This window comes from Sinocyclocheilus rhinocerous, unplaced genomic scaffold, assembly GCF_001515625.1.
Source record: "Sinocyclocheilus rhinocerous isolate Xijiao unplaced genomic scaffold, SAMN03320098_v1.1 scaffold432, whole genome shotgun sequence".
NCBI lineage: Eukaryota > Metazoa > Chordata > Actinopteri > Cypriniformes > Cyprinidae > Sinocyclocheilus > Sinocyclocheilus rhinocerous.
In genome coordinates, this window is record NW_015627225.1 from 1,715,436 (window position 1) to 1,726,571 (window position 11,136).

Here is an 11,136-nt window from a genome sequence, read left to right on the forward strand (position 1 = left end):
CGGAAACATCTGATGGCCAAACTACATCGGAATTTGCAAATGGAAAAATCAAGTGAGCCCGGGCCGATTTGTGTTCACAATGCACGTTTTTAGCGAACCGTACCTTTAGCCGAAAGCGAACCGTACTCGGACCACCTCCCGAGATGGTCTCGGTTCGGTTCGCTTCTGAGGGGTTTGAGATCGTTTGGAGTGTTCACATATGGGCCAAAAATCACGCGAACCGCACTCAGACCCCTGAAAAGGACCAAGTGTGAAAACACCCTTAAACTATGAAGTGCTCAGCCACTTACCACCAGCCCAACCAGACTATTCTGTACTCATTAGAATCTCATGTTTATTCGCTCAGTTAATGAGGGTGGCATACATATTCATAAACACCTTTCATCGATCAAAGAGACTCAAACTGTTTTTCCCCACTTCATGTTTGTCAATTAATTCTTAAGCCTCTTCGAGCCCCTTTGCCAGCTGATTGGCGTGACCGATGCCCATCGCTTCCGCTCACACAGCAGCTGCACGCGTGTCTTTGTTCGGAATGAGCAGTTCTGTAAATCCAGTGCAACAGGTGGCCACACAAAGAGACGCGACGAGACTCCGCAGCGCTCGCTGCTTAGCAACACACGCAGAGCTGTGACTGTTGCAACTTGCATTCAGATGGTTTTGGAGGCAGAGTAGTGAAGGTGTCAGGGTGTGTTGTTGGGCTGAAGCTGTGGGGACAGCTTGACCACGGGCATCATTTTGTTTTTTAACTGGCGGGTGAGTGGGGAAGGTGTAGACGTCCTTGGGAAGTCACAAAGTGTTCAGTGTGCTGGTAAAGGGTCATACATATTAATTAGATTGAGCACATATTTTAAAAAGTTCTTGTTTTTATTCAAATTTTTACAGTAAGTTTCAAATCATTGTAATGAATTACTGCATTATGTATCATAAACTAACATGCAAAATTTTTACATAATCTACACTGTCATTTAAAAGTTTGGGAAATTAATACTTTTATATAGCAAAGACACATTAAAATGATTAATAGTAAATGCGGTTCTAATGCTACAAAAGATTTCTATTAAAAATTGAAATACTTTCCACCACTGATGACAACAGCACCATTAAAACATTAGATTCTTATAACTCTAAATGAAACAACATTAAAACCCCTCAACAATTGGAGATGCTAGTAGATTGCGCAAGTGGTAAGCAAAAATTGGTGGCCGCATATCCGCATGGTAAATGACACCTATTTGCTTGAGCTTGTTCTTCCGCAGCTAAAGCCATTGAAGTGTGGAAACACGTCTGTGTCAATACCAAGAAAGGAATTGAGTGACTCAGGTTGACATGTGGTTTTTATCTAAAGTTTCGCCATTTCCTACCCAGGCCCCTCACATAAATACACATCGCCCATCTGTCCCTTGCATTTTTTGACATTTCCCCATTTCTAATGACTCAAGAGGTCTGTGTGTGTGAGAGAGAGAGAGAGAGACAGAGAGCCCTGTGACGGACAGCCCTCGCTGAAGCCTCTGTTCTCAGTGACATGGGTCAGGGTGGAGATGTTTAGGCATATCTTCCGCACCAAGCCACGCATGCAACAGGCAAGTGTACTTGTCCTTTACCCGAGGGAATCGAGAGAAGAGGGGTAGAGGGGTTTGTTTAGGATGAGAAATGAGAGCTACAGGAAACACGCTCTATTCTGATGTGGTTAGGAACGAGAGGTCCAGATGGGGCGTTATCCATAATGTTGTGACTTGTGTTGATTTGCGCTTAATGTTTTTCTTGTTTAAAATTCTACTAGAGGTTTTTTCAACAAGTTTTTTGTGGGCACGTCCCTCATTTGTAAGCTGTTTCACTGTGACTTTTCTGTGTGACCGAACTTGTTTGAACATTTCTGAAACAGGAAACGTCTGGTTTACGATGCAGAAAGCTGCAGCCTGTAGCTTTGTGGGTTGTTCAGCATTGCGAAAAATATATTTGGTGTTAAATCCTGTATGTTTTCTCTTTCAGTTTTTATATCTGTTATTAATTGTCCAGTTAAAATTTCTGTCAGAAACATGAGTCATTTTAGTTCAACTGTACGTAATGGAGAGCTTATAGAGATAGATGTGCTCATTACAAAATAATGACAACGGAAGTGCTATTTGTGCATATGTTCTCCCTCTTGGCGTTTGTGTTGTGGTATTGGTCATTTTGAAGCAGAGTGAAAGTAAAGTGACAGATAAAATAAGTAGTTTTATATAGAGTTACACAGTGTTGAGTGTTAAAGGTCATCGGTAAATGCAAGAGTGACTGCAGAAGGAATATTAGAGAAGTTTCTCTCAACCTCAGCTTTAACAGGAAGTTTCGACTTATACAGTGTTTTTGTTTCAACACTGAACAACTACATTAAGTTCTTTACTACAGCAATTAAAGGGATAGTTCACATGAAAAATGAAAATGCTATCATTTATTTACCATCAGGATTGTGCCGGTCACTGTTTCGTAGTGCAACAAGGTCCATACGACTCACTATATTAAAAGTCTTCTGAAGCAATGGTCCGAAATTTAATCTGGATGTGAAGTTTAATTGTAAATGAATCTTTCTCCTTATTGTTCTCATTTGTAAGTCGCTTTGGATAAAAGCATCTTCTAAATGACTAAATGTAAATGTATTGGAATCTTTTAAACAAACCCATTTCACAATCCAGTTTGCGAATCTGACTGATCTGGTTCTCAAGTTCAACTCACTGGCTTAATGTGTTTTCACACCCTGCTCATTTGGAGCATTTATTATTTCAGAACCAGGGGCATGTTTTCTCCCTTAGCTTGGTTTGTGTAGGAATATATGAGCAAAGCAATCATGCCCCGATCTGCACTAAAACAATCGATCTGAGATTGTCTGAACAATGTGGTCTTGGTCCAATTGAATTGTAACATTTTAAGTCCTCGGTTCAGACCAAAGTGAATGTTCTACCCACTGAAGAGGAAGATTATCATTAAATAGCATTATAAATTTCAGTCTTGTGTTTCTCACCCAAAGCTTTTATTGACTTTAGAATTGACCTGACATTTCTTGAATTCTTAGGTGCTTCCTCAGTGCACAGGAGTGAAAGTGTAAAGAAAACATTCATTTTGTTCTTAGTTTGATTCTCTCTTTGTTCGCTTCTTCCTCCCCAACCCCACATTAGCAGTACAAGTCACAGATCACCTGGGTAGAGAAAGAGTTTGCTGATATCAATGAATGTTACTGTTTGTACTGTATTGAGAACAAATAAATGCAGCCTTGATAAGCATAAGAGAGAATTCAAAAACATAAAAAACAAAATATTACCAACCCCAAATTTTTTAACGGTATTGTAGCTTTATATTAATTTATTATTAATATTTACTATTAATATACTATGTTGTTCGTTGTTAAAGCTGCAGTCCATAACTTTTTTGTGTTTAAAATGTACAAAATTTATATAATAAGCGAGTACACCATGAATCCATTTTCCAAACCATGTTTTTGGCTTGTCCTGGATCACTATGGTACACCTATAATACGTGTTTATATTCGGACTATTTAGACTGGTTCGGGTAGGTACCGCTGCGGAGTAGCCCAGTGTCTGCGTGATTCGCCATAGACATCAACAGAGAGAAGTAGCTCCAGCTACAATGTTCTTCCGCAAGACACACGCAGTTCTGTTTATTAACCGCTAGAGGGCCAAAAGTGACAGACTGTAGCTTTAAGTAACGGTCAATAATGGTAATTCTTATCATTTCTAAGATGTTAAAGATGTATTGGCATTTGCAGAAAGGAATTTTATCCCAGATTTTAAATGCTGTATAAAAGTGTTGTTCGTTGTTACTATAGTCTGATACCCAATGCATAAACTAAGGTAACAAAATTGAAAATATGCCACCAGTAGTTCTAAGATTCTTCACTTGGGATATTTTTTTTATGCATAATGAATTACAGCGCATTCCTAGGAAGTCAAACCCATGATTTTAGTGTTGGCAGTGGCGTGCTTTGCTAACTCAAATACAAGAACCCAAATAGATAAGCTAATAAATACTAAATATCACTAATTGGTGTATAACAGTTTTTTGCTGGGAATATGAGGTCATCGCTTTTACTTTCCACCACTGATGACAACAGCACCATTAAAACATTAGATTCTTATAACTCTAAATGAAACAACATTAAAACCCCTCAACAATTGGAGATGCTAGTAGATTGCGCAAGTGGTAAGCAAAAATTGGTGGCCGCATATCCGCATGGTAAATGACACCTATTTGCTTGAGCTTGTTCTTCCGCAGCTAAAGCCATTGAAGTGTGGAAACACGTCTGTGTCAATACCAAGAAAGGAATTGAGTGACTCAGGTTGACGTGGTTTTTATCTAAAGTTTCGCCATTTCCTACCCAGACCCCTCACATAAATACACATCGCCCATCTGTCCCTTGCATTTTTTGACATTTCCCCATTTCTAATGACTCAAGAGGTCTGTGTGTGTGAGAGAGAGAGAGAGAGACAGAGAGCCCTGTGACGGACAGCCCTCGCTGAAGCCTCTGTTCTCAGTGACATGGGTCAGGGTGGAGATGTTTAGGCATATCTTCCGCACCAAGCCACGCATGCAACAGGCAAGTGTACTTGTCCTTTACCCGAGGGAATCGAGAGAAGAGGGGTAGAGGGGTTTGTTTAGGATGAGAAATGAGAGCTACAGGAAACACGCTCTATTCTGATGTGGTTAGGAACGAGAGGTCCAGATGGGGCGTTATCCATAATGTTGTGACTTGTGTTGATTTGCGCTTAATGTTTTTCTTGTTTAAAATTCTACTAGAGGTTTTTTCAACAAGTTTTTTGTGGGCACGTCCCTCATTTGTAAGCTGTTTCACTGTGACTTTTCTGTGTGACCGAACTTGTTTGAACATTTCTGAAACAGGAAACGTCTGGTTTACGATGCAGAAAGCTGCAGCCTGTAGCTTTGTGGGTTGTTCAGCATTGCGAAAAATATATTTGGTGTTAAATCCTGTATGTTTTCTCTTTCAGTTTTTATATCTGTTATTAATTGTCCAGTTAAAATTTCTGTCAGAAACATGAGTCATTTTAGTTCAACTGTACGTAATGGAGAGCTTATAGAGATAGATGTGCTCATTACAAAATAATGACAACGGAAGTGCTATTTGTGCATATGTTCTCCCTCTTGGCGTTTGTGTTGTGGTATTGGTCATTTTGAAGCAGAGTGAAAGTAAAGTGACAGATAAAATAAGTAGTTTTATATAGAGTTACACAGTGTTGAGTGTTAAAGGTCATCGGTAAATGCAAGAGTGACTGCAGAAGGAATATTAGAGAAGTTTCTCTCAACCTCAGCTTTAACAGGAAGTTTCGACTTATACAGTGTTTTTGTTTCAACACTGAACAACTACATTAAGTTCTTTACTACAGCAATTAAAGGGATAGTTCACATGAAAAATGAAAATGCTATCATTTATTTACCATCAGGATTGTGCCGGTCACTGTTTCGTAGTGCAACAAGGTCCATACGACTCACTATATTAAAAGTCTTCTGAAGCAATGGTCCGAAATTTAATCTGGATGTGAAGTTTAATTGTAAATGAATCTTTCTCCTTATTGTTCTCATTTGTAAGTCGCTTTGGATAAAAGCATCTTCTAAATGACTAAATGTAAATGTATTGGAATCTTTTAAACAAACCCATTTCACAATCCAGTTTGCGAATCTGACTGATCTGGTTCTCAAGTTCAACTCACTGGCTTAATGTGTTTTCACACCCTGCTCATTTGGAGCATTTATTATTTCAGAACCAGGGGCATGTTTTCTCCCTTAGCTTGGTTTGTGTAGGAATATATGAGCAAAGCAATCATGCCCCGATCTGCACTAAAACAATCGATCTGAGATTGTCTGAACAATGTGGTCTTGGTCCAATTGAATTGTAACATTTTAAGTCCTCGGTTCAGACCAAAGTGAATGTTCTACCCACTGAAGAGGAAGATTATCATTAAATAGCATTATAAATTTCAGTCTTGTGTTTCTCACCCAAAGCTTTTATTGACTTTAGAATTGACCTGACATTTCTTGAATTCTTAGGTGCTTCCTCAGTGCACAGGAGTGAAAGTGTAAAGAAAACATTCATTTTGTTCTTAGTTTGATTCTCTCTTTGTTCGCTTCTTCCTCCCCAACCCCACATTAGCAGTACAAGTCACAGATCACCTGGGTAGAGAAAGAGTTTGCTGATATCAATGTGAAGGTAAGATTTCTGAGCTTTCTGCTCCCACCTGCTTTCCTCTTTGAGCTCTGTCACACTGTCTGTCAGCTTGGGTTCTAACAGGATTTACAGTAGAGGAAGAGGAGCACTGGGACATGCCTAAAACTGGCCTTTAATAGCTTTCCTTAGTGTTTGTTGTTTCTTTGATTATGACTTCCACTTGTAGTATCAGGCTGGACTGGTCAGGTCAGAGGAAGACCTGTATGTTTTAAAGCACCACCGTATTTTTAGCTCTGTTGAGAGTGAGAGGGGAAATCAGCAAGGCATTATGGGACAGAATGAGCATTTAAGTGTGCACCCGAGGGAAACAGACATTGAGCTACATCTTAGGCAGCAATGTTTTTTCTTGGTCTTTCTTTTTCTGGATCTGTGTATTTTTCTTTTTCTTTCTTTCTTTCTTTCTTTCTTGTCAGTAATGTTAATAAAAATAACTTCTGTATTTAAAATATTTTTAAAAATCCTCTTAATATATAATAAAATAATTATTTTTTTCTTTCTTCTATATATCTTTATTAGCCCATCTGTCACACATTACTATGTCACATCCTCCCTTCCTCTCTCTCACTCTCTCGCTGTGTTTTTTTTCTCTCACCAGTTCTGTTTTCAGGTCTTGGTCTCTTCCTTCCTCTTCCTGTGTGCCTCACTGTAGTTGTCAAGTAGGGCAGAGCACACACCCTGACTGCTAAAGCCATTGAAGTGTGGAAACACGTCTGTGTCAATACCAAGAAAGGAATTGAGTGACTCAGGTTGACATGTGGTTTTTATCTAAAGTTTCGCCATTTCCTACCCAGGCCCCTCACATAAATACACATCGCCCATCTGTCCCTTGCATTTTTTGACATTTCCCCATTTCTAATGACTCAAGAGGTCTGTGTGTGTGAGAGAGAGAGAGAGAGACAGAGAGCCCTGTGACGGACAGCCCTCGCTGAAGCCTCTGTTCTCAGTGACATGGGTCAGGGTGGAGATGTTTAGGCATATCTTCCGCACCAAGCCACGCATGCAACAGGCAAGTGTACTTGTCCTTTACCCGAGGGAATCGAGAGAAGAGGGGTAGAGGGGTTTGTTTAGGATGAGAGATGAGAGCTACAGGAAACACGCTCTATTCTGATGTGGTTAGGAACGAGAGGTCCAGATGGGGCGTTATCCATTATGTTGTGACTTGTGTTGATTTGCGCTTAATGTTTTTCTTGTTTAAAATTCTACTAGAGGTTTTTTCAACAAGTTTTTTGTGGGCACGTCCCTCATTTGTAAGCTGTTTCACTGTGACTTTTCTGTGTGACCGAACTTGTTTGAACATTTCTGAAACAGGAAACGTCTGGTTTACGATGCAGAAAGCTGCAGCCTGTAGCTTTGTGGGTTGTTCAGCATTGCGAAAAATATATTTGGTGTTAAATCCTGTATGTTTTCTCTTTCAGTTTTTATATCTGTTATTAATTGTCCAGTTAAAATTTCTGTCAGAAACATGAGTCATTTTAGTTCAACTGTACGTAATGGAGAGCTTACAGAGATAGATGTGCTCATTACAAAATAATGACAACGGAAGTGCTATTTGTGCATATGTTCTCCCTCTTGGCGGTTTGTTTAGGATGAGAAATGAGAGCTACAGGAAACACGCTCTATTCTGATGTGGTTAGGAACGAGAGGTCCAGATGGGGCGTTATCCATAATGTTGTGACTTGTGTTGATTTGCGCTTAATGTTTTTCTTGTTTAAAATTCTACTAGAGGTTTTTTCAACAAGTTTTTTGTGGGCACGTCCCTCATTTGTAAGCTGTTTCACTGTGACTTTTCTGTGTGACCGAACTTGTTTGAACATTTCTGAAACAGGAAACGTCTGGTTTACGATGCAGAAAGCTGCAGCCTGTAGCTTTGTGGGTTGTTCAGCATTGCGAAAAATATATTTGGTGTTAAATCCTGTATGTTTTCTCTTTCAGTTTTTATATCTGTTATTAATTGTCCAGTTAAAATTTCTGTCAGAAACATGAGTCATTTTAGTTCAACTGTACGTAATGGAGAGCTTATAGAGATAGATGTGCTCATTACAAAATAATGACAACGGAAGTGCTATTTGTGCATATGTTCTCCCTCTTGGCGTTTGTGTTGTGGTATTGGTCATTTTGAAGCAGAGTGAAAGTAAAGTGACAGATAAAATAAGTAGTTTTATATAGAGTTACACAGTGTTGAGTGTTAAAGGTCATCGGTAAATGCAAGAGTGACTGCAGAAGGAATATTAGAGAAGTTTCTCTCAACCTCAGCTTTAACAGGAAGTTTCGACTTATACAGTGTTTTTGTTTCAACACTGAACAACTACATTAAGTTCTTTACTACAGCAATTAAAGGGATAGTTCACATGAAAAATGAAAATGCTATCATTTATTTACCATCAGGATTGTGCCGGTCACTGTTTCGTAGTGCAACAAGGTCCATACGACTCACTATATTAAAAGTCTTCTGAAGCAATGGTCCGAAATTTAATCTGGATGTGAAGTTTAATTGTAAATGAATCTTTCTCCTTATTGTTCTCATTTGTAAGTCGCTTTGGATAAAAGCATCTTCTAAATGACTAAATGTAAATGTATTGGAATCTTTTAAACAAACCCATTTCACAATCCAGTTTGCGAATCTGACTGATCTGGTTCTCAAGTTCAACTCACTGGCTTAATGTGTTTTCACACCCTGCTCATTTGGAGCATTTATTATTTCAGAACCAGGGGCATGTTTTCTCCCTTAGCTTGGTTTGTGTAGGAATATATGAGCAAAGCAATCATGCCCCGATCTGCACTAAAACAATCGATCTGAGATTGTCTGAACAATGTGGTCTTGGTCCAATTGAATTGTAACATTTTAAGTCCTCGGTTCAGACCAAAGTGAATGTTCTACCCACTGAAGAGGAAGATTATCATTAAATAGCATTATAAATTTCAGTCTTGTGTTTCTCACCCAAAGCTTTTATTGACTTTAGAATTGACCTGACATTTCTTGAATTCTTAGGTGCTTCCTCAGTGCACAGGAGTGAAAGTGTAAAGAAAACATTCATTTTGTTCTTAGTTTGATTCTCTCTTTGTTCGCTTCTTCCTCCCCAACCCCACATTAGCAGTACAAGTCACAGATCACCTGGGTAGAGAAAGAGTTTGCTGATATCAATGTGAAGGTAAGATTTCTGAGCTTTCTGCTCCCACCTGCTTTCCTCTTTGAGCTCTGTCACACTGTCTGTCAGCTTGGGTTCTAACAGGATTTACAGTAGAGGAAGAGGAGCACTGGGACATGCCTAAAACTGGCCTTTAATAGCTTTCCTTAGTGTTTGTTGTTTCTTTGATTATGACTTCCACTTGTAGTATCAGGCTGGACTGGTCAGGTCAGAGGAAGACCTGTATGTTTTAAAGCACCACCGTATTTTTAGCTCTGTTGAGAGTGAGAGGGGAAATCAGCAAGGCATTATGGGACAGAATGAGCATTTAAGTGTGCACCCGAGGGAAACAGACATTGAGCTACATCTTAGGCAGCAATGTTTTTTCTTGGTCTTTCTTTTTCTGGATCTGTGTATTTTTCTTTTTCTTTCTTTCTTTCTTTCTTTCTTTCTTTCTTTCTTGTCAGTAATGTTAATAAAAATAACTTCTGTATTTAAAATATTTTTAAAAATCCTCTTAATATATAATAAAATAATTATTTTTTTCTTTCTTCTATATATCTTTATTAGCCCATCTGTCACACATTACTATGTCACATCCTCCCTTCCTCTCTCTCACTCTCTCGCTGTGTTTTTTTTCTCTCACCAGTTCTGTTTTCAGGTCTTGGTCTCTTCCTTCCTCTTCCTGTGTGCCTCACTGTAGTTGTCAAGTAGGGCAGAGCACACACCCTGACTCCACACACACTGCCAGACTCTGCTCACTCCTTCTCTGGGATGAGTTTTGTTGTCCATGGCTGCCCCGACAGCAGGCGGATGGGGGTAACAGTGGAATGCCCTGGCTAGAGGAGGGATGAAGAGATGGAGAAAGAGAAGAGGAAGTTTAAAGTCAGCCAGTTATTGAGTCTCTACCTGTTCAAGAGGCAGCACAGTAAGGCTTTAGCGAATGCCACTCAGTCCAGAGAGGAGACTAACAGCACCACAAACTCGGCTCAGTCTAGTGCAGCTTTAACCGATGAACATACGACGTGGACGGTTAGTGCACACAAACACACACACACACACACAGTATAGTGGCATTGCTTTGTAGAGGAGTTGTAGTATGTTGTTTGTTGCTAGGATGGTTGTATTTCGAGACTATATGCTACATTTGTTTTGTTGAATAGGGCCACACTGGTTGTACATGTAAACAAACTTTTCTTTAATTAATTGTCATTTTACAAGTCAAAACTCAGATTTAGTTTGATTTTGTCAGATGTTTGCCGCTTGAATTTTGTCGTCCTTAAAACAAGACATCAAATGCATCTTTCATGTGGTACATCTGCAGGAGAACAGCTATGATATGTGCTTCAGAGCTCTGTGACACTGTTTGTTTCTCTTTTTATGATACAAGTGTTAGCAACACCCTAAAACCTGTCAAATGCTGAAATCCTCCTTTTCTGAACTTTAGCTGACTTGTGTTCGGCATTAAAACTGCAGCAAATTGCCACCCAAAAATAAATGCATTTCAGACTTTGATAAAACTGAGAGGCTTTTGAAGTAAATAATTGATATTACAAAGTAATGAGATTAATAATGTGTCATCATAATTTGTAACTTTTTTTTAAAGAAATCAATTAATTAATCTGATTTCAGGGCTTAATTGATTAATGCGCAGAAAAGTTGGTAAACATAAACTGAATTTCTAACATCCACCTAGCATTTGCTGTAGACTTAATTTTTTTCTGATTGTCTTCTGATATATATAGGCCTATATATATATATATATATATATATATATATATA

The 11,136-nt window shown here is 38.9% G+C and overlaps 1 protein-coding gene across 3 annotated transcripts in view; it reads left to right on the forward strand.

The window, feature by feature from the left end:
• LOC107721568 (ribosomal protein S6 kinase 2 alpha) overlaps positions 1-11,136 on the forward strand; it is a 66,244-nt gene that overhangs the window by 41,662 nt on the left and 13,446 nt on the right. The window contains exon 1 of one of the 3 annotated variants that reach the window (XM_016529665.1): positions 10,028-10,386. The exons of 1 other annotated variant lie outside the window; for it this stretch is intronic. In XM_016529665.1, coding sequence (XP_016385151.1) covers positions 10,213-10,386 — 174 coding nt within the window. In that variant the 5' untranslated portion in view covers positions 10,028-10,212. Of the gene's footprint in view, positions 1-10,027; positions 10,387-11,136 lie in introns of those variants that run through there. One more of the 3 variants, XM_016529657.1, reaches the window with a different exon arrangement.